This window comes from Aythya fuligula, chromosome 1, assembly GCF_009819795.1.
Source record: "Aythya fuligula isolate bAytFul2 chromosome 1, bAytFul2.pri, whole genome shotgun sequence".
Classification (NCBI taxonomy): Eukaryota; Metazoa; Chordata; class Aves; order Anseriformes; family Anatidae; genus Aythya; species Aythya fuligula.
The window spans coordinates 81,181,448-81,205,838 of NC_045559.1; the positions used below are offsets into that span (position 1 = coordinate 81,181,448).

General features: G+C 38.4%; 1 protein-coding gene across 2 annotated transcripts in view; it reads left to right on the forward strand.

The window, feature by feature from the left end:
• Positions 1-22,054, forward strand: part of TULP3 (TUB like protein 3) — a 34,286-nt gene extending 12,232 nt beyond the window's left edge. For both annotated transcript variants that reach the window (XM_032191063.1, XM_032191072.1), the window contains exons 2-11: positions 3,084-3,135; positions 8,246-8,408; positions 11,219-11,395; positions 12,491-12,624; positions 14,170-14,367; positions 14,847-14,959; positions 15,374-15,488; positions 17,901-17,999; positions 20,161-20,332; positions 20,826-22,054. In XM_032191063.1, coding sequence (XP_032046954.1) covers positions 3,084-3,135; positions 8,246-8,408; positions 11,219-11,395; positions 12,491-12,624; positions 14,170-14,367; positions 14,847-14,959; positions 15,374-15,488; positions 17,901-17,999; positions 20,161-20,332; positions 20,826-20,959 — 1,357 coding nt within the window. In that variant the 3' untranslated portion in view covers positions 20,960-22,054. The remainder of the gene's footprint in view (positions 1-3,083; positions 3,136-8,245; positions 8,409-11,218; positions 11,396-12,490; positions 12,625-14,169; positions 14,368-14,846; positions 14,960-15,373; positions 15,489-17,900; positions 18,000-20,160; positions 20,333-20,825) is intronic.
• The last annotated feature ends 2,337 nt before the right edge of the window (positions 22,055-24,391 follow it).

Consider the following 24,391-nt stretch of genomic DNA (forward strand, 5'->3'; position numbering starts at 1 on the left):
TGTCCCAGTGGTTGGAAAGAGGAAGATTATGACAGGCTACTTCAATATTTTCAGTTCTTATTTATCAAAGGTAAATGGGTGATTTTTTATTTATTTAATTATTTATATATTTTTTAAACTATGTTGTTGCAGCTATGGAAATGCTGGTTATTTTTCCTGTTCCTACTGGATATTGAATTCCACTCACTGCACGTAAATCCATCAAACAGAACAGAGCGTAGCGAAAAGCACAGTGGTTTTGTGTGGGCATGTCCATCGGAAGGCTTCCCGTTTGAAGCCTGCAGCTGTGTTAGCACACTGCTTGCATTCCTTAGTGATGAGCTGTGGAGTGAACTCTTGCACAGCCTTTTCTGGCAAGGTTTGTAACAACACCAATTTCACTGTGGTGGTTAGAAAAAAAAGTTGGAATGGAAGTGGGGAAAGAAAGTTCTTTTGCGTGGTTACTGTGTTATACTTTTCTGATGACTAAGTGCTGGAGGGAATGTTGCAGGAGTAAATAAGAATTGTGTAACATTTTTAGCTACTATTTATAGTATCCCAGTGCTCTTGTTTTTGTTTTGTTTTGTTTTTATTATTTTATTTTATTTTATTTTATTTTGATCCTTATGTAAATCCTTACATTTTTTAATGGAGAAGATTGAAGGCTGCTCATTTTGTTGCCTGCTATAAGGTGATTTAAGTCTGTGTTTAATAGTAAAGAGTAAAAAAGAACACTCTCTTGTCTTTTGTTTTCTAAAGTTTTGTGACCTGTTAAAACCTTTATGTATTTAAACCCCTTTAAAGTCTCAACTAAGTGGCCAAAGGTGAGGGGTTACGTAGTCTGCATCATGGTCCTTCCTCTTCCAATAGTCTTCAGACCTGTCTTTGAAGTTACATAACTTTATTCCAATGTGGGTAGAAAATAAATTAAAAATACAAAGTAAATAATATTAATTGAGGATATCCACAAGTCTCATGTGCATGACCTAGTATTCCAGTGTTTTATTGTCATACAGGTAAAAATGAAAACTTAGAACCTTGTTTTTATAAGTAGTGCTGCTTGTTTTTCTGAAGAAGAGACTCAAATTGCTATGGGCTTATTTTCTGTTAGGAAAAGCAATAAAAATACAGACAGTCATTTGTATCAACGCAGTACAACTTCGTATTTGTTTCTAATTTTATATAAGAATATGTCCACATATTAGTAAAAATTGATGAGAGCTATATTGATTGCTTTATGACAAACTCTTTACAGAATTTAACTTATGTCATCCATATTTTAAGACATTTGGCATATAAAAAGAAAGATTTTTAATTTTCACTGCTTTTTCTTTTTCTTTTTTTTTTTTTCCTTCAAGTACCTTTTCTGGTTATGCCAAAAGTGGCCTTTTCCATCACCTATGCTTTAAATAAAAAACATTTCATATTTTTTGTTGTAGTTTCATGTGGCAACTAATATATCTCTCTGCATTCAATAGATATGTCTCTGTTTCTTTTCAAATTGTGGCTGTTTTGAGATGGAGATGAGTGTATTACTGTAAATGTTGCTGTGGGGACACTCAGTAGCTCTCCATCACTCTTCAAGAAAGACATCAATTTTTCCAGCCCCTCCACATTGCCTTTGAATCCAAGGTGCTAGCTATTACTGGCTTGAATAAGGAGTAAGGTCAGTTTTTATAATCAAGGTGTTTCCAGGGTCCTAGAGCCATTATGTGATGGTATGTAAAATACATCAAGGAAAAAAAAAAATCTAGAAATCAGGAAAACTGCAAAGTAAAAAACAATGGGATTGGTAACTTCTTCTAAAATACCTTTAGTTGGGCAGTAAGCATCAGCTTTAGGGTACATAAGCTGTTGTTTATGGTGTGCTCATACAAAACTTCTTTCTCTGCATGTTTCTGCCTTCCAGAACAGGACCAATGTTGGTCAGGGTTGTCTGTCTGTAAGGACTTCGGCCTCATTTGACTTAACTTCCTCACTTGCCTGGAAGTTGAGTCAAGTGTGGATTCTCTATGGGTTAATTAGACTGAGGCTTTTCTACTTGTTAGCACTATGTACATCCATACTTCATGTTTGCATGCTTTTTTTTTTTTTTTCCTACTTTTACAAACACACATGCATTTTTTGCATACTTTTGCGAACACACACATGCCATTTCTTTCTCTGATTTTTCCTTTTTGAAGTTACATTCAGCACTGTCTGCCAGCTTGTGACTTCACATCACTGGTCATTTCTGTGTACCTAGACCAGACAAAATTTCCTGTTTAAATTTTAATGTTGGCTAGTCCTGCTTTTCTGCATACCATAATAAATACATAATGCCTATCTGTTTCTTGTAGTAAGTGACTTTTTACTGCAGTATTAAAGTTGTCTCACTTCAAGAGACGTCTTCGTCAAAGCTGTGTAGGAGGAAAGCACACAACTGTGGTAGGCAGAATATGTGCTTGTCAATTAACTTTTTTTCTTTGTAGGGTTAACTGCTCTAAATTGCAGTTTATGTAATAATTCATTATCCTACAAAAGGAAAAGTTTCTATATGAAACACAACTTAGAAACAAAACCCAAAGTTCTTATGAAAATTGGTTATAAAATAAGTAGGGAAATTACTTTTTCTTTTGTCTGTGGGAATTAATTTCAGGTGTTGCATACATTTACAGGTGTTAACAGTAGTTCTAGGAAGTCTGGTAGGAGAAGTAAATAATTCAGGGTTGACCCAAGACAAAGCCTCAACTTTTTGATTTAGTTTGGAATTGGGTATTTTATGAAGGATAAAGAACTATACTGAATTGTCCTGTCTCAAAGCCCACCTCAGCAGTGGCTCGTTATCTGTCTATGAGTAATGAAATTTCTTTTGGCTTACAAAATGTTTTCAGAACAGTTTACTAAAGTGACTAAATCACAGGCTGGTCTTGTTTGTGACAGAACATGAAGTATGTTTCTTTTATAATGCCTGGTGGCTTGGCTTTTCTGTGGGATAGAAATTATGCTTTTCTTTTTTTAAAAAAAAAAAAATCTTGACAGTTATGTTGCGGTCTATGAATGTCATGTTCTTATAATGCAAACTGTTTTCTAGTAACAATTGTTTGTTTCTTTCACTTTCGCAGCATTTTTGAGGATGAAGGCATGAAACTACGACAACTGAAACTAGAGAATCAGGTAAATGATTGTGCACAAGCTGGCAAAAATAAGTACAGGAAAACCAACATTAGCTATCTCGTTGTAGGAAGGGAGGAGGTTAAAGTGCTTGTTTCCTTTTTCTCTTCCTTCCTCTCCCTCATTTTTCCTCTTGATTTCCCAGCCTGTTGTCATTTACTGTGTAATTTTTTGCTCAGAACTACATAAGGTGTACAGCAACAGTGAACCCTGTCCACATTCTTTAACTTGAGTTGCTATATGCAAGGTTTTATGTGAATTCACAGTGTCACAGAGACTTGAGAACTGGGAGTGAAGTGATTAAAAATGTTTAGTCTGAAGAATATAAACAGAACTGATTTCTAACATTTTTCTTTAAAGATTCGCCTGGTTTTTGTTAGTCAACATTGCTATGGCTTGTAGGTTTGATTTCTTTGATACATTTACTTTTCCACATGTCCTTCTCATTTCATTGGGATTGAGTCACCAAAAGGGAGGAATGAATAAAAAGGTTGGAAGACTGTAGGGAATGACCTCAAAGTGAAAGAGATGTGTTCCCTAAGCTATAGAATGATCTGCTTAATACTGTTGTTGAAAGAGATTTCCAGCATATCTCTATTTCTTTTTTCATTTCCTAAAAATAAGTAACTAAATAAAATCAAATGCAGCCAAGCATTTATCAGATATTAGGATTTATGTCTTAATTTTTAAAGCATGTGAGTGTTATTTGCTGGATGCCTTGATTAGCTACTCATGAAAGCAATAAAGTGTGCATCCTCTGAAATTTCAAATGCTTCTCTATAGGTTAGAAGTTTTGAAATTATTATACTTATCTAGCTGCCTATTCCACATGAAACAGAAATCACCATATTACATTAAATTAATCTAGGTAGAACTTTAAAGTATGTTTTTTAGAAATGCTGTCTCTTAGCTGAGGATCTTTAAATCCAGACATAACACTCTTTGGGGAACTGATGTATTGATTAGTAGCCCACTTTACCAAAACTTGTTTGTTAGTTCTAATCTATTTAGCTTTGATTTCAGACGTTAGATTTATTACCAACTTTATCTCAGTACATATGTAGGCTGTTACCTAAAACACCACAGATTAGGGAGTAAAAATGATCTTTGGTCGTAACTGTAGAAGCTACAATGACCCTTTTACCTGTAAGCTTTTCAGTAATACTTACTGGGAGAAAAAAAAAAAAAAAAGACACATAATGCCCAGTGCCATTCAGTAAGAAGTTCCCAGACTAAAGATGGTCTTACTGCTTGGTGATGAACCTTGATGTCCATTTCAGAATTGTTGTCTTGGGTCATGAGCTGGCAGTGGCTATTGGCTCTTCGTGTTCAATACTGTGGTCAATGTATGCCAGTTTCAGACATTGCCGTGGAGATACAGCACTGTTCCACCAAAACAAAGCTGCTGGGATGGGCGGGATTTCCTTGGAGCAGCTGTCAGTTAAACAATGAAGAAGTGATTTTATAGAATTCATACACTTCTGCAATTTTATTTCAGGCTTTTTTGATTTTATTGATTGCAATCTTCAAAAAATGATAGCTAGAAAGTTTTAGTAAAATGTATTTTAACACCTGAGCTCCACTGCAGCTTGCAATTGAGATTTGCTGAGAAATGCTAACAGTCTCTCATTTAGGATTGTATTTTTAGGTTTCAATGTTAACTTTGAAAGTCTACTTCTATCTTTTACATGAGTAGTAAGTACCATGCTTTCTGAAGAAATAGAGGTCAATGGCAAATCAGTATCAGAGACGATGGTCATTGCTGGTTGTAGCTGATAGCACACTTGATCAATTTCAAATGTTTGTAGGAACTGAGATAAAAATTACAGGTTGTTTTTGCAAAATACAGTAGAATCATGTTTATCATCTTTGACCACACAAAGACTCTGGAATAAGCATTTGTCACAGCAAAGATTTGTGTTTCTCATCCATCTTTAAGAGGGATTTGGAAACCCTGTAATTGCAATGAAGTGTTATTTATAACAATGCTTGACATCAAGATCCATCTGTGGGCCAGGTCTGTCTAACAGGATGCTTTTGTCTAGACTACTGCCTTTTCCATGAGGAGAGAGTGGGTGACTTCTCAGACAGCGTTTACTTCCCCAGCAATAGAACATGTTTCTTTTCAGGCACCTGAAGCTCAAAACTGTGGTGCTGCCACCTCTCCGTGGATGCATAGGGTGAAGCTGAAGGCATATTTCTGAATGTGCTTAGTTTGGTATTATTGACACCAAGTTTTTAATTAATGCCATCATCACTAGCATTGTCCCTGGTGTCTCAGTATGAACTGAGGAGGAGCTGGAAGAGAGGGGAGGATGTCGCAGTGCTAGGATCCATCCCATGTGGCCTGCTAAGGTGGGACCATGCCAAATAATAAATAGTATGATATTGCATCTTCAAGAGTGAAGTGATTGAAGCCTTCTTGCGTACAATCTTTCTGTTCATCGTACTGATAGGAAGAGTACCAAACTGCTTCTCTTATTAGTCTGATATGATGTATTCATCTAATGCATCTGACTTCTTAGGCAGCACGTTGGAAACTCATTAGAACCAGAGTTGATGGTTTGTGATGGTTCAGTCATCCTCTGTCCTGATGTTGTGCTTTTCTATGGTGCAAAGAAAATGCTTCTGAAAATACTTAATATGTGGAGTTCACAAAATCCTGAATGAATCACAATACTTGGCGTCTGTTATTTATTTAATGGATTAAATGTTCCTGTGTTCTGTTCATGAACTATCTGATTTTATTTTTTTTTGTTGTTGTAATGCTATATGCGTTTTTACTGTGACTCAGAGTTAGAGGAAAAGGCCACTTAGTAGACAAAAGGAAACAAAATACAGCTTGTTTTTTTAGATTTCATCTTAGTGGAACAAGTCTAAGAGCACACAGTGCTGAAGGTAATGCTGCTTTGCCACCTTGTGCATGGAGAAGGAACTGTTACTAACAATCTCTTCAATGAGCTTGTAGATTTTCATCTCAATAAGCAAAGCAGTAGAAAGAAACCTTTTAAAAACAAATGAAATTACTATCAAGTTTCATCATTTTGGTTATCTTGAAGTTCTTGTGAAAAGAAGGTTGGTCACATATACCAGCAATAAAGTATATGTTTCAGTATGAGCCTATTGCCCTGTTAGATTGGTGAGTCCCCAGAAAGTCATTAATGAAGCAGAATTTACTATAATAAGAAAATAAATTTATAGACAGGTAAGTAGTAAATTATTATTATAAATTATTATTATTTTTTAAATGATCTAATAGAATAATCAGTTTAGTAACTCTAAAAATTATTATATTCCATACTGATCCCAATAATAGTTTCAAGCTATGTACTTTCTTACTGCCTTTAGAATGTGTTTTTTGTTTGTTTGTTTGTTTGTTTTTTCTAATTGTGTATTTGCCATGTAGAAAAGCCTCGGCAACAGTTTTTTCAAATTTTTATTTTATTTTTTTATTCCAGTTTTTCCCGACTCCTTTTATGTCAACTATTACAGATTTAGAAAATATTACAGATGTATTTTTAATTTTCACTTAGCATTAATTTAAAATAATAATTTTAAAAATATTTGAATTCTTCTGGACAATTTGACTATGCTTGTAGAGAAAATATTCTGACCTGTGATGACTGAGCATTTTCTAAGAATTCTACTTTACTGCTTGTTTTTCTTCCTTTTCTCTAGACCAGTCTGATAATCTCTTTGTAATTCTATGTATTTTTTGCTGTGCAGGACAATCTGTGCAAATACTTTTGCAGTAATGAGTGATACCTGTATTACTATCTAGTCTTCAAAGTGAAATCACGAATTTAAAAAAGTACATATTTTGGAGAAAATAACTTGAAAAGCAGAAAGAAAGAATAAAGGACCAAGTTGTGTTGGAACCTTTCAGGGAGAGGTTGCCTCAGAAACTGTCCTCACTTGAGATAAAAAGCCTAACAGGAGAGAAAAGTTCCAACAAGAGAGAGAAAAAGTGTAGCAGGAAAAGATTCCAAAAACATTAGTCTCAAGTGAGTTGAGTTGTTGTTACTATTTATCTGTTGGATACTTGGATCCTTAACTGAGAAGCACTTGGTGAAGAAATTATTTTTAGAAAAAAGTTTTATTTTTAACATCCACTTATGGATATAAAGTTATTTCCTTTCAATCCTGAATTACACAGAAATATTTTACAAGGTAGATCTTTTCCTATTACTAAATCAGTCTTATTTTAATGACTGGGTGTTTTTTTGTTTGTTTGTTTATTTCCTCCTCTGTTTTATCTTGAAACATCTGTTTCTGGGAGCTGTCTGAGTTCTCCCTGTTAGATGATAGCCTTTTCACAAAAGCCATTTCCTTTGCAAGTACTGACCTGCTTTTACTGCATTGTGACAGCATTTATAACTGCAGTGGCAGAATAAGCCCTTGTTAAGGATGTTTAGAAATTGTATGCTAATATAATGGAAGGCTTAATTACCATGTAATTAATAGGTCATGGGCTCTTATTTTTACTCTGATAATCTTGGTGTTAATCTTGCTGATAATCTTGGTTGTCAATGTTAGTTTAATTGTACAAACCAGTGAGGATAAACTATATATTTCCTGTATACGAGGGAAGTTGTCCTAAAAGACAGAACATCTAGTCCAATTGTAACTATAGTGCAGCAAATGGAGAGTCCTTGTGTGCTGTTTGGTCTGTTCTGTTAGCTTAAGCATGGAGTAATAAAATTGACAGAATATGCTGTATGTTGCAACATTACTATATGAAGTGTCTAAGTGACTACTGCATTTGTCTGATTTAAAGGGTTGCTGCAGTTTTTACTGCAGGAGTTAGGAGGAATGGAATTAATGGAGTTAAAATTATCTGTGAAAAGGAATTATAATTATCTATTGATGGTCTCAGGATAGATCAGAAAATAAGCAGGTGTCCTCATCACCCATCAGTCACTGATGGAGAACCAAAGGCTTTGGAGTATCTCGCTCCAAGACACTGTGGTGCATTTATCTAGGATTTTTGTAAAAGTTTGCAAGTGCATTTTAGGTTGATTGTAGATCCACTAGCATGTCATTACCAGTGGCTGAGGCACTTCCTCTCTGGATGTGGTTACTCATTCCTATTTCATGTTTTTCTTTATTTCAGAGAGCTCTTCTAGAGAAGAAGCAGAGGAAGAAACGTCTTGATCCCTTGATGGTACAGCCAAATCCTGAGGCAAAGCCGCGCAGGCCAAAGCCCAAAGGATGCGAGGAACAGACTCCTTTAGTAGAAACTCCTACCCCGTTCCACAGTGATGTTATGTTACATGGTAAGTAATCAACCAAATTGCAATGATGTTCCTCAAAATGCCAGCACATACATTTTATGTCACATGTGGTGACCTACTTTGGTGTGACAGTGGTCAAGCAATAAATAAGATTGGTCACGCCTTTTTTATGTACACAAGTACAACTGTATTATTAATATAGTAGAGAAATATTGAACTGTATAAACAAGTAAAAAACTTACCTTGAATTTTGTGACAGCTGCCTTTCAGTACGCTCTCACTTGTGTTTAGCTAAAAAGAAGTGTAGATGGGCTAGGAACTTCTATATTGGCAGGGAGCTACAAATACAGAGTAAGAGAGTTTTCTGAAGCAGTAGGATAAAGAAAAGAGAATAGTCCAGTGGTGGCTGCCTTTACTGTCTTTCAGAGAATCAATGTATGCTCCATCTCAAGATTGGATATGACTGGATGTGGAAGCCCTACATTGCAGTAGAAATGTCAGGAAGTAGTTTATGAGAGCCAAGATCCTGTCAGGCTATCAAGAAAGTAACAGCAAATAGGTTTTGAGATGCATACTAATGCAGGATGTTATAATACCACTGTTAGATTAATAGGGAATTAATTTGCAGAGTAGAATTTAAACCAATGTTACCTAATTTGAAGATCACATATGATATCCCGTGAGATCCTGTCTTTTAAATGTTTTCCTTGGTTTCAAGGTCTTTCACAATCATGGGATGAGGAGGAGAGTGGTGATGTAGCATTTACATGTTTAAAATCAGGTTGGGGAAATCTGAAGAAGGACAGCTTTAAATGGGGAGAGAGGAAGAGAGGAAGTGAAAGACTGATAGACATTCAAAGTTAAGAAACTTCAGTAGTACTGAAACTACAAGAAAAAATGAAATTTACTACTCCCTCACTAGCGTACCTAGTTCTGACGTTTCTTCAGCGCAAACAAATGACTCTTGGGAGTCAGACCCAACGGGGAGAGGGGTCCAGGAAGGCTGGATACTCCTCAAAAAGGAAGTCTTAAAGGCACAGGAGACAGGCTGTCCCTGTGTGCCACAAGATGAGCCAGTGGGGAAGAAGAATGGTGTGGCTGAAAAGGGAACTTCTGTTGAACATCCAGGAGAAAAAGAGAGTTTATGTCCAGTGGAAGAAGGAACAGGCAACTCAGGGAGAGTACAAGGAGGTTGTCAGCACATGCAGGGGAAAAAATCAGAAAGGCTAAAGCCCAACATGAGCTCAACCTGACCACTATGGTAAGATAACAAAAAATGTTCTTACAAATATATTAACAATAAGAGGAGGACCAAGGAGAATCTCCATCTTTTACTGGGCACGGTGGGGAACAGGACTACTGAGGATAAGGAAAGCACAAAGATTCTCAGTGCCTTCTTTACATCTGTTTATTAATAGTCAGACCAGTTATCCTTGGGTTCCTCAGCCTCCCAACCTGGAAGTCTGGGACAGGAAGCAGAACAAACCCCCCACAGTTCAGGTGGAAACAGTTAGAGACCTGCTGCTCCGCCTGGACTGTCACAAGTCCATGGGGCCAGATGGGTTCCACCTGAGGGTGCTGAGGGAGCTGGCAGATGTGTTGGCCAAGCTGCTTTCCATCATCTATCAATAGCCTATCAGCAGAGAGGTCCCTGATCACTGGAGACTTGCTAATGTGGATATTAAATTGGGGTCTTGGACAGGTACACTCTTCGCTGGGTTAAAAACTGGCTGGATGGCCGGGCCAAGAGAGTGGTGGTGAATGGGGTGAAATCCAGATGGCGACCGGTCACCAGTGGTGTTCTCCAGGGGTCATTGTTGGGGTCCATTCTCTTTAATATCTTCATTGATGATTTGGATGAGAGAATTGAGTGCACCCTCAGTGAGTTTGCAGATGACACCAAGTTGGGGGAAGTGTCGATCTGCCAGAGGATAGGAAAGCCCTGCAGAGGGACCTGGACAGGTTGGATAGATGGCCATAGGCTAACAGGATGAAGTTCAGCATGGCTAAGTGCCAGGTCCTGAACTTCGGTCACAACAACTCTATGCAATGCTACAGGGTTGGGGCAGAGGGCTGGAAAGCTGTGCAGAGGAAAAGGACCTGGGGGTGCTGGTTGATGCTCAGCTAAACATGAGCCAGCAGTGTGCCCAGGTGGCCAAGAAGTCCAACGGCATCCTGACTTGCATCAGAATAGTGCAGCCAGCAGGAGCAGGGAGGTGATCGTCCCCCTGTACTCTGCTCTGGTGAGGTCACACCTGAAGTACTTTGTTCAGTTTTGGGCTCCTCACTACAAGAAGGACATCGAGGCCCTGGAGCGTGTCCAGAGAAGGGCTATGAAGCTGGTGAAGGGCCTGGAACACAAGTTCTATGAGGAATGGCCAAGGGAACTGGTGTTATTTAGTCTGGAGAAGAGGAAGGTCAGTTTGTTAAGCTTGTAGCTGTGGATGCTTTTTATCAGATTGATCTGTGATGCTCACTGTAGAGCACTCACTCAATACAACTTCTTACAAACAAGGAGTTGGAAAGAGTAGTTATCCATAAATATATTGAAAAGTACCAATGTGCATGACAAATACTGCTCATCTTAATTGCTTGAGTCCTTGAAAAAAAGTATATGCAATGACTTACAAATGGAGAAGCTTATGCCTGACATGTTTAAAGTGACAGGGGATCTGTACCACAGTCAGGCCTGGCTCCTCCCAGGTCTGACAAAAGTTGAAGTAAATAAGAATACTTCAGTACTTTAAAGGGATGCTTGAGCTAGGGGAGGTGAAATAGAAACCATCCATCCTGGGAAATGTATTTACCTGTAAAAATGAGGCTTTTGCATTCTCTTTCATTTTGGCCTGAAGGCATTGATGGACCAGCTGCTTTCCTGAAATCAGAAGTGCAAGATGTAGGAACCAAGCTCCAAACTCTCTCTGTTGGATCTTCCATAACAGAAGACAATGCAGATGAGGAAAAGGATGGACAGTCTCTAACAGAAACATCCGTCAAGCCAGATCTGCAAGAAATCTTAGAGAAACGAGGTAAGAGTTGATAATGGGCAGAGGTCTTTTTCAGGACTCTTCTACTTGTAATTTTTTTTTCAGTAGCATTTAAGAAATCATTAAACAAATGTCTGTAGGATCTTCCTCTTACAAGCAGAGCTAGTAGATTCTACAGCATGTAGAAATGCAGATCTGCAGTTTCTTTTTCTGTTGTTAATTTGAATATGACAATATGCTTTATAATTTTCTGGCCTTTCTAAAAAAAAAATCTAAGATTTCTTTTGGTGACAAAACATTATACTTCACATCTTGCTAAAGTTCGGGGTGTTTTTAGTCCAGATATATCTGGATACGATATACAAAATGCTTGAGTATTTTTACAACAGCAGAACCTTCTAAAAACAGTAATGTTGTAATTTAACTGTTGAGGAGACTAACAATGATATATAACAATGATATAACACCAAGTAAAAGGAAACACCAAATAGCGATGTGTTCTGATGTAGTCTTTATTCAGAGTTACTTTTGTTATATACCCAGTCATCCCTACATAACTGTGCTTGGTTTAAGATTAAATAAATAAATACTGGGACAATTCTATTTCCATTCTGAAAATCAAATCATTAGTAGTATTTAACAAACCTGAGTTTCTGCTACTGATGTAAGAACAGGAAAGCATCTAGTTGAAGAAGTACCATACTCCATTTCAGTGTCTGTAATACTAAGGGGAAATAGTAAAGGATGTAAACTCTGTAGAGTCCAAGCTGCAGGGTAGGTTTCACCCTATTGAGCTGGATTGTCTTTTTTGTTCTTAAAGCACGGAGAGCTTTTCTGCATAAAAATAGGCAAAATTTAATTCAATGGTAGCATATGCTAAACGTGCTATATCATGTAAAATATGCATTAATAAAAGCTTAATCAGCTGCGCACTGTCAGCTGTAAAATGTCACCACTGGTTTGAATTTCAAAGCTCAGGAAACATTATAGCATGAAGAAAATCAGCATTGGAAAAACAGAAATTAATTGAAGAGACAGAACAGGATAGTTATGTAAGGGTCTTATGTGAATTAGTGATATCCTGATCTTATGACACCTTCTTTCAAAGGTTACTTGCTTGATCCTATGTTCTGACAGGAATTTCAGGCAGTTTGAATTTTGATGAGGAGGACACGGAAGAAGAGGAAGAAGCTAGTAAGAGACCAGCATCTCATTCACCACATCCTGAATCTGAGAGGCCTAGTTCTGCAACCAGTGAGAAATCCTTTGCAGTAGGTGTTTTGAAATCAGTTTCTGATAAGGGCTGGGTACGTGCTTGATTTTGACTTACTAACCATTTTAGTACTGGGTGAAAATACAGTATTTGGAGCTGTCATTAATCCCTGAAGTCAGGGGAAGGACAAGATTATCAGATTATCTAACAGAAGGCTCCCTGAGTTAAACACAAAGACCTAGTAATGATCAAAGGAACAATGATGGGCGGAGGAACCCAACCCAAGTAACCTAATCAGTGAAGAACAGAACACACTGAATCAGCTACCCCTATGATGCTCAAAGGAGAAAGATTGTCTCCAGCTCAAAATCCACTAGTCTGCTTGAAGGATTATAAATTTTAATGTGGGATGCAACGGTGAATAGAATTTTGCAATGGAACACAAAAAATTCTGGGATTATACAAAATTTATAGGGTGATTAGAGGAAGGGACACAAGGGGGGGGAAGCAAGGTGGATCAAGGAGCAACATGCATGGGAAAACAGGAAGTAAAGGGAGGGGATAAAAGTCTGCAGCAATCCTGGATGTAGAGTCATAGAATCATAGAATATCCTGAGTTGGAAGGGACCCATAAGGATCATCAAGTCCAACTCCTGGCACCGCACAGGTCTGTACTTAAGTCTGCGCTACTATTCAAGAGACCAACATGAGTATGCTTGTGAGGTGACTGGGTGTATAATGTGCTGCACTGCCAGTGAGTAATACAAGAGGTCTGGTTTCTGGTAACTTGAGTGACTGGGGTATGGGTACCAATTGCTGGAGATGACTTGTGGGGGTGCCACAAGGGGTGGGTGAGAACCACTAGCGAATTTCAAGTGTGTGCCTGTATGTGTGTACTCACACAGACTTTCTGCTGTCTGGACCTGGTGAAAGGAGTAAACCATCAACCTCATCTCCTAGGCCCAGTCAGACAAAGAATGCCCTGGGTTCTATAAGCTACAGGATTCAGCTACCTCTAAGAAAAATGACTTTAATAAGTGATACCAGATTTCCACTAGAATTCTGGTTCCTTTGGTGACCATAGCTTGTATCCTGACTATATGCATTGCTCCAAGGCTCCTCCAGCATTTAGTTGGGAAGGTTCCACTGTCATCTTGCTCTGTTTTTGCTGGTTTTCCAAACCAACATAAGCTTAGTGCTCAATTCAGTTGCAGAAAGTACTTTGTCTTATTGCAGCATCCATCAGTCCAGTTCATCATGCTGCTTTATTTCCCACAGAGTGTTTGAAGGTCTAAAAGCAGAGAGGCTGTTTGATTAGAATGTTTATGGTATATCAACCTATTTCCCTATTCCTAGTAATCCACTTTTTCTCTAGTTCATGACTACTTTTTCTCTCCTCCCCTTGGAGGGTTAGACTACTCAGCGTAAATAGTCTTTAGTCACTTTCTTCAGAGAAACACAAGTGTTTTTTCATTCAGCTTTCCTTTCCCAAATATATTCTAGAGGCATGAGATCTTCTGTTTCAACAGGCCTTTCTTTTCCTGGGGAATACCAGAGCCTCTGATCTGATACTGGTTTGCTAATATGATGGTTCTTTCCACAGGAAACAGGTGCTTCCTGTAGTCCATCCCCTCAGGCAGTTGCACATCTGGGAGAAGTAGAGAACTTGGAGGATTTTGCATTACGCCCTGCACCCCGTGGTATTACAATCAAATGTCGAATCACTAGAGATAAGAAGGGAATGGACCGAGGCCTCTTCCCTACTTATTACATGCATCTGGAAAGGGATGACAACAGAAAGGTATCGGAAGCAGCACACAGTATCTTGGCTTGGCTATTGTACTCCTACCACATAATATTTTTGGTGTAACAGAGAGCAGTGCATAAATCAGTAAGACACCAGAAACCAAGGAGAGACAGCATGTAGATGAGGACAGTTTATATTTGGCCAAGACACTAAGGAGGATGTTGGCAAGTTTAGAAGCCATAATACAATGAAAGATGAAATAAAGTATAAAAATGTCAGGGATAAAGAAAAGCAAAGAGATTGGGCTGTTGAGAAGAAACAGAGGAAAAACTAGAAAAGGCAGTTGCATTATATCCAGACTGTTGAGTGAGATGATTGGAAGAACAGGATTTCAGGCTGTGTACTTGTGAAACAGATAATTATGGAGACAGTAATAACAGTATAGAACAAAAAACGGAGGCGTAACAGTTTGGATAGCAGTGTTTCTGCATTCTTTCAAAACACCAGTCTTGATCAAAGTTTTGTATTTCTAGACATTCCTTCTTGCAGGGAGAAAACGAAAAAAGAGCAAAACGTCCAATTACCTCATATCAGTTGACCCAACTGATTTATCCCGGGAAGGGGAAAGTTTCATTGGAAAACTCAGGTGAGAACCACAGAAAAAACTATGGACAAATGTACATCTTCTGCAATAGGAGAGGTAGAATTTACATGTTTATTTGGAGTTAAAAACATCAATTTGATATCAATTCAGAGAATGTATTCACCTGTTCCTGCTTAATGTGATGTGTACTCACCTGGGTTGGCAAGGCTCCTTTAGAGTTACCATTCACAATGATAATTTAGAATTTGGAGAAATTCTGGCTCAGGGCTTTTCCAGTACAGGTTACATGCTTGGTTTACAATGGAACTGAAATTCCTTACTGAGTTGACTGTGGACAAAGCCGATGACCAGAGGCATGTATTTTCTCTGTGCTGCACACATGCGTTCAGATGATTAAAAAAAAAAAAATCCACTAATGCCTCTTTCTTTTTCTGTCTGTCCATAACCTAATATTAGGTCAAACCTCATGGGAACTAAATTTACGGTCTATGACCATGGAATTAGCCCCATCAAGGCACAAGGCGTATTGGAAAAGGCCCGTACTCGACAGGAGCTTGCAGCTATCTATTATGTAAGTAGTGCCTCTTCCCTTTTATGCCCTTCTTCTTTTTTGTAGCTTGATTACTAAGGAAATGGGACTCACAAAATCATGCTGCCTACATCTTCCCTCATTTAACTTTTGAACTAACTAACCAATTTCAGCCAGATATGATAAAGGGTAGGGGCCTCAAATATAGGTTTTTACAAGTTTAATGGGAAAGAAGTCAGAGGAGAGAGATCCAAGCTAATGTTCTGATGAACTTGTCACCTGACCCAACATTAGGCATGTTCCCAGTCAGCATATCCTTGATTCAGAGCCAGCCATATTATGAACTGCCCAGCCAGTAGACACTACAAAGGAACTGGAAATGTCTCGTGAAGTAGAGCTATTTTTAGCAGAACTAAAAGCATTTTGGTAAATAGAAGTGAGCTGGTATTATTTCAGTAGTAGCATGTTGTTAGTAAGGGCACATTTCCAGGGGAAGCTATGTCACTGTCTCTCCTCCTAGAGACAGAGGATCTTGGTCTTGTGGGTCATCTCAGTCTAAGGCATAGAAACAATGAACTTGTAGTTACATCACTGTAGAATTCTGTGAAATTTTTCAAAACACGTTGTTTCATATTCCAGTCTTGAGGTTTGAGGAAAATTGAAGATACTTTACAAAATAAAAGCCAGTCAAGTGGAGAAATTCTTCTTTTATCACAGGTAGAGTAGTAGAAATTTAACAGTGCATAAGCCTACTGGAACTTGATTTTTTTCTCCCTGTTAATCTTAATGCCACATAGGGGAAAAAAAATGACTTGATAATTCCAGTACTAGCCTGCTTACAGAATCATCAGTGGATCTTTGTATACAGTATTATTCATTTCATAGAACATCTTGGGTTGGGCTGGACCTTAAAGGGACCATAGGCAGGGATGCCACCCACTAGATCAGATTGCCCATCCAACCTGACCTTGAACACCTCCAGAGATGGGGCAAACACCTTCTCTGGACAACATGTTCCAGTGCCTTACCAGCTTCTGAGTAAAGAATTCTCTTCTAACATCTAACCTAAATCTCTCCTCTTTTAGTTTAAAACTGTTCCCCCTTGTCATTGTCACCTGCCCTTGTAAAAAGTTTCTCTCCAAACTGTTACCCTATTTAACTCAACAGAGCAGGGTGTTAAAATGAGTACAGCAGAAGATATAAAGTCAATTTCTCAGATTTTGTACTGTTTCATATAGGTGAAATTAGTGAGATTTATACATGAATAAAATCAGTACTGTTGTTCTCATATGTGCTCACAGGTTTTCTGAAATGAAATAATAGAGATTGCAGCTCTGAAGACCTTCATTCTGTGTCTGTGAAAATGCTCTAGCACATTAGAAGTTGTATCACTTCTGTTAGCTCAGTGATTCTAAAAGATTCTGGCTTTTTAATTGGCATTTGGAAGCTTTAAAGGTATCATTGACATTGTTACAAAACACTTTAAATAAAACACTTTAAATTGAGCATTGGATTTTGGTTGACACTACTAAATGAATGGTTTGAGAATACCAGGAAAGACCTTTTTCCTTTGCTTTTTATACTCAATCTACTTGGAGCAGTCTCTTGCAGTACTCTGGAAAAGTCTGCTTGTCTAAAGACTGAAGCTTGGATGAACTGCCCCTTTAGGACAAGGGGCAATGGGTGCAAGCTGGAACATTGGAGGTTCCGCTTAAATATGAGACAAAACTTTTTTATGGTGAGAGTGACAGAACACTGAAACAGGCTGACCAGGGAAGTTGTGGAGTCTCCTTCTCTGGAGACTTTCAAAACCCGCCAGGATGCATTCCTGTGTGATGTGATTTAGGTGTTCCTGCTCTGGCAGGGGGATTGGACTAGATGACCTTTCAAGGTCCCTTCCATTCCTTAATATTCTGTGATGCTGACTACTTTGCCTTCTGGGTCTGTTCTTAATCATTTATAAAAGAGTACAATTTGACAGCAAATAGTAGGTATGCTCTTAAACACAAGAAAAATGCCATTCATTCTTTAGGAACAATCTAGCCTAAATGGTGATATCTATATATCATTGTCTCAGATCAAAGATCTGTATACTTTATTATATTTAACTCTTGCTCACTAGCAAGATTTTAGTGTGCTTTTGGCTTGGATGTAGAAATTTATGCCTGGAAATTGCACTTGTCTAATTTCAATGTTGATGTTTCATTAAGACAATGCAGATATACTACAAATTAGGTAGTGCTCTGTATGTCTTGAGACAGTTCTCTAAATGGAAGAAGAGAGCTATTTCAGTGATTAAACACATTTGGAGTTAGATGACTGCTAGCACAGTTACAGCTAGCAAATCTCCAAAAACCAACACAAATGTGGATTCAAGTTCAGCTTTTCTGTCTGTCTTTCTGTGAGACAGAGTATATCCATTCCTGAAAATAATGTCTTTTACTTGTATTTCAGGAAACCAATGTATTAGGATTCAAGGGTCCCAGAAAAATGTCTGTGATCATTCCAGGAATGAACATGAATCATAAGCGAATTCCAATCCAGCCACAAAATGTGAGTTACGAAGTTGGGTCATGGTTCAGATTGGAGGAAGAGGTTAAAACTTTCTCTTAGAGGTGTGGGTGTTGGTGACAATAGTGGTCATTAGAGCAGGGTTGTCCATGGCTGTTAATGAGTCTCTTAGATAGTAACAGTGTAGTCTAATGGTGTTAATTAATTTATTCTTGACTTTCACCTCATTTGTAGCCTTTTGAATACTGTTTGTATTCTTACTTGTCTTGTAGTTAGCCTAAATGCTATTTACTGTTGCAGTGACTACTGTATCTTGTTACACCTATAACTCTTCATTGATAGGACTCTGTTACACTGAGAGTTACATGAACACAGAACAAACTCTCCTCTCCCATAAGCCATCATTTTAAGTGAGTAGGGGAATTACAACAGATGGATAATAAATGGATAAGGCAGTGTTTTGGTGTAGTAGCAAGAGAGAAAGCACATTTTTATCAGAATGGTGACAGCATCTTTATAGGAATCCCAGGAAAGTGAGGATTCTTTAGGGAGAAAGTGGGATGAGAAGGATGTAGTTGTGAGTATTTAATGAGGATTTCTCATATGAGGATTTCTCAGATGCATTTGTTCCTGGCAAGCAACTTGCAGATGTGTTTATGAAGATATAGTGAGGAGTATGATGAAGATGCCTTCTGGCATCCCTAAATGTGGGTGTTATGCTTGGTGTGATAGGAAACCAGTGGCAGAAAGGACAGATGCCAACTAATTCACCCGATCAGTGTTATAAGCTAGAAAATGGCATCTGCAGCTATGTTGTGTGTGGATATAAGTAGAACAAGAGAATATTTTTGATGACAGAGAAGAATGACCTTCAAGAGTGGAAATTTAGACTCATGAGAACCTGAAAAACATATTTAATTATGCGGGCAGGAAAATTATATCTGGAGGTGGTCATTGATTCTTCATGTTTCAGTGTTCCCATATTCTTCAGTAACTGTTTAATGGTTCTTCTTGCATTTTTCTAACATTTTCCATACCCCTTTGCTAGCAGGCAAGCATAATGACAGCCAAGTCTGAAAGACAAAACAATTCAAAAAAGTTGTCAAATCCCTCGGGCTATTGACTCTGTTTTTATCTTCCTCTCTGTAGTGTGATGCCTCTGATTAAGCAATACTGCCCCCACTTTACAGGAACAAAAATTGCATCAAAATGCAGCTTGTTAGTGCCATTTTTTAAAGTTTATTTTTATCTTTATTTACTTTTATAAAGGTACAAGTCAAGATACAACTTAAACCAAACAACAGATTTTAGTGTAAGGAAAACAGAGAATTTTTGAGAATAACCTATTTTTCTATCCATATACAATACTAAAATACTTAGTCGTATTAGCCAGACCTCCACAAAAAGTGGTTTTCTGTTTGCTTCCATTCTAACTGAACTCCCATTAAATATGGGACTCTCTTTCTTGTAAGCTTTAGCTTATATTATGTAATTTGGGGTTTTATTTATCACATAACTTTTAAAATTAAATTGTATGCCATGTGTTCCACGCACTATTTCCAGTTCCTTGTAATTAATTCTTTCTCAAATTTAATGTGCTGTTTTGCTTCTCCTTTTTGTATATTTCTTTTATTTGTCTGTGTATTTGTCATATTGTGCACCTCTTATTTGATCCGTTAGGATGACATTTAATCTACTTATGGCATACTTGCCACCTGCTGCAGCCTTTTGACTTTATACTGAAATACCCCAGGGCATATGCAGTTTACACTATGTAGTTAATTGTAGATGTTTTTTGTTCATTTCAAAGTTTAGAATTTTGGAAATGGAAGTTGGATCCAACAGGATCAGAGAAAGCTTTTAAGTCTCACAAAGGAGATTTCTAACAGCACTTTGATGGTCATCTGTAAATTGCTGTCTTTCCTGTGCATGCACACACTTTTTCTCTCACTCTTTTTTTTCGTGTTTGGGTGGAGATATGGCAATAGCTTCTTGAGTGGAAAGGAATGGTTTGATTAGTAAACCATTAAAGTATTTTCCTGATACCTGCAGGATATTTTCAGTAGGACTGAGTTTAAATGCTGTCATTGTGTGTTATTTAACGGGGAATGACACTGAATCACAGTGTGCACATGGGAGAGAGGCAGTACTCAAAAACAGAGCCATTCTGAATCTGATAAATATGTTTTTTTATTCTAAACAGGAAAATGAGAGTCTTCTGTCAAAATGGCAAAACAAAAATTTAGAGAACCTCATTGAGTTGCACAACAAGGCTCCAGTCTGGAATGATGATACTCAGTCCTACGTTTTGAACTTCCATGGAAGGGTCACTCAGGCTTCAGTGAAGAACTTCCAGATTGTCCATGACAATGACCGTAAGAGTCTGGTGGAGAATTGGGGGTGGGGTGTCATTCAAACAGGGAAAGCACAATATATTTCAAGAGGTTTTGGAGGAGTAGGACACTCTTCCTGGAGAAGGGAGACTGGATGAAAGAAGACAGCTCAAGATGACTGAGGACGTCTCAGCTGTCAAGAAAATTATAAAAGACCTAACTTTTTCTGGGATGGGTGCAGAGGCTGTTGTCCAGCAAAAGAGGGAACAAATGCAAGCCTCCTGCAGGGGAAGAAAAGTTAATGTGACACCTTCAACCCAGCAAAAGAGTGGTGTGGGCCTTGGTTCTTGGTAATCTCTGGAATACCACAGTCACCCCAGAGAAAAGATTTTAAGTCCAATTTGGTGACAAAGGATGGATACGGTGACCACTTATATTTGGGACTGCCAGATACTTCTGAACTTTTGTTCATTTGTTTGTTTTCTTTGCTTCCCTGTGAAATTGCTGGTCTCTGAATCTTTTTTTTCCTCCCCAGCTGACTACATTGTGATGCAGTTCGGTCGTGTAGCAGAAGATGTGTTCACTCTGGACTATAATTATCCTCTCTGTGCTCTTCAGGCCTTTGCTATTGGACTCTCCAGCTTTGATAGCAAATTGGCCTGTGAATGAGAGACTACAGACTTGAGACGTGGAACTGACTCCCATCCCTGCATCTTGTTACGAGAGTTTAGGTGGAGCAATGAAAAGCACATCAGGGATGGAAAGGAACTGGAGGACAAACTTCTGCAGGCTTATTTGAAAGCGAATAGCAGGCCGGAGAGCATTATGGTGGTTTACAGTAGATCTTCTTAGGAGACTGTCCCAAGACTGAGCAGTCTCTGTACTCATTGTGGAAGAACAAGGAATATTGGTGATGGTTTTTATTGTCAGAATTGATTCTGCTTTCAGAATCCTTGTAACACATGCTGCTGCCTAAACAGGCTAAGGAAGTTAACCCACTAATTGAAACACATTGCAGCTTGGACTAGAAAAATAATAGTTTAGTGTCCATATACCTTGGATCTTAAGCAGTGCCCCTGAAGATGATGCTACCGATATTCATTTGAGTTCCTGATCAGATCAATTCAGAAAAAAAAAATAGAAGGGTGGTTATAGTATGTGTTCTCTCCTTGCCCTGTGTAGCATTTTGCTGTCTGTAAAAACACTGAAAGAGAGAAGGGTTGAGGTTAAGCCTCTGTGCAACTGTAGATAGTGTTCAACAAGTACAAGCTGGAATGAGACATTGTCTGTAGTAAAAACACCTCCTTCTCTGTGGAATGATTCTCTGCTAAGTCGGATAGTCCAGCTCCTTTTCATTATTCTAATTTTCAATGCTGGGTTCTACAGTATGGAGACAGTAGGTCACAGCATGGGACACTTCTTGATTCATATGGCCTTGATTCATCAGAGTCAATTGCTGCACACTGACACGTAAGCCTCATAGTGCACACATCTGGTGTGTGCTGAAGTAGAGAACAGCTATTATCTTGCCAGTTTCACGGCCATTGTGCATATCCATGATGAAACTGGAAAACTGTATCCTTCCAATAAGACAAGAATCAGCGTTTAGCAGTTTTGCATACTGTCAGCAGACAAGTTCTGTTTCATGCTCCTGAAAAACAGACTTACTGCTTTTGTTCTCCAGAGTCTTTGCAGTGGTAAATATCACTTGCTCTTTCAAAATAATATCAGAAAATATCTTCACAGAGTTTCATGGCCAGGAAAAAAAATGATGGTAATCATGTGTAAACTTTGTTTTTAATTGTAAATTTTGAACTGTTGCTGAGGGCACCAGCTCTAGAAAATGCTGGAAGCCGAGTCCCAGATGCCAATTCTGTATTAGCTTGAGAGCCATTGTCTTGAGAGTGATCTCATCAGCACAGCAGTCAGTGAAGAGAACTTGAATCATGGATCTATTTTGTGCCTTCATGTACTTCCTGCTCATTATGCTGGAGTTAAGACAGAGTTTTCCAGTTGTTCTCCACTGAGTTCTTGGCTGAAGGCTCTGCATTCCCTCCACCCATCCAGAAATACTAAAAAAAAAAACCTTAGTTCATAATCTGATTATTATTATTTTTCTGTCTAGGACTGTGTAAAGAAACTATGTTAACTTGGGGTGTCCTGAAGCTACTATGATAATTTCCAATTTAAGTTGATTTTTCTCTGTTCTCAGAAGGCCACAGTAGCATTGCTTTACTCACCGTTTCAGCTAAGCTGGACAGCAGTGGCTCTTCAAGCTATCTGTTGATGACAAATCATCTTCACTGGGTCAGAGCCTCCGTGTCTTGGTCACATTTATGTAGATATATGAACCGCTTCAGAGCTCTTTTATCAAATACTGTTTTACATTAATTGTATTTATAACTTTTATATCTAAATGAAAATAAACTAATTTATATATTGAAAAACTCCTTAATTCTAAACTTTTTTTTTCTAGGATTTTATTGTCATTTACGGGTGTTCTTTGTTCCTCCTGTACTAGATGCTACCTCAATTTCTTCCTGTCTTTTCATATCTCATCCCTCCTCTCCCTGTCCTCTTTTCCTTTGTAATTCTCAGTTCTATTCCTTTGTGTTGTTTTCCTTACACACTAAGAAGGCTGGGAGTGAATGTAAGCTTAGTCTCTCTAATGCCTTTTTTTTCCATCAGGAACTTCCAGTAAGACTTCCTGGTTCATGGTTCCTGTTCGGTTCTCTTTTCAAGCTGCTTGCACTTCTCTGCCCCATGTTTATAATCATTATCCCAGCCTCAAGTTACGGCTTTTGAGATGGTTCCTTAGGCATTTTTCTACCTTCCATAGGAACCTTTTCTACTGTTGAAGTACAATATAATGTACTTCTGAATCAACAGCTGAAATAATACAGGGCTCAAGGGAAAATCAAGTTGAAGTGGTTATTTTTATTTCCACTGGCAGATGTATGAACCTCAGTAAAGGGAGATACAATGGATCTGGTAATCAAAAAGCTGACACAGCTCTCAACGTGTGGGGCGTGTTCTTCATGCTGGCTGCATACCACTTTTTTTTTTTTCTTTCTACTATTTCCTTCTGAGTGAAATTAGATCTAGTTGAGAGATAAAACTGAGCAAGAAGTTCTACTAAGCAGTTGCTCTTGTACAAAATTAGTTGTTGCTCACTTACCTTTGCATGTAAATGTAATGTTCATGAAATCCCAAGATCTTAAACAAGGATGGAAGAACGTTACATTGTTAAATATGAATCCTAAAGGCAGGCCTAGTAAACTAACAGCTCCTTGGCTCACAGACATCAAAGAGTGAATAATGTCTTGCACTCTTATGGCTCAGTCCTACTTTCACTGAAGCTTTGCTGCTGAATTTGGTAGCAGCAGATGCAGAGGATCTTTGTTTGTTTTGTGTTTTGTTAGTGTCAGCATAATAACGCATTATACTGTACTTAGTATAGTGTCAAAGTCTACTTTCTGGTATTAACACCTCTAAATCTCTTGGTTGTCATAGAGTCTGTAGAATAGAATCAGAATCATTTGGGTTGGAAAAGATCTCTAAAGATCAAGTCCAGCCATTAGCCTACCACTGCCAAGTCTTCCCCTAAACTATGTCACTAAACACCACTATACATCTTTTAAATACCTCCAGGGGTGGTGACTCAAGTACTTCCCTGGATGGCCTGTTCCAATGCTTCACAATCCTTTCAGTGAAGACTTTTATTTTTTTTTTCCCCTAGTAACCAACCTAAACCTCCCCTGCACAACTTGAGGCTATTTCTGTTGCTTATAAGAAGAGACTGACCCTCACCTCAGTACAACTTCCTTTAAGGTAGATGTGAGCAATAACGTCTCTCCCCAGAGCCTTCTTTTCTCTAGGCTAAATAACCCTAGTTTACATTAGCCACTCCTCGTAGGACTTGTTCTCCAGACCCCTTACCAGCTTCGTTGCCCTTCCTTGGACATGCTCCAGGGCCTCGATATCTTTTTTGTAGTGAGGGGCCCAAAACCGAACACAGTACTCGAGGTGCGGCATCACCAGAGCAGAGTTCAGGGGGACAATCACTTTCCTGGTCCTGCAGGCTAGACTGTTATACAAGCC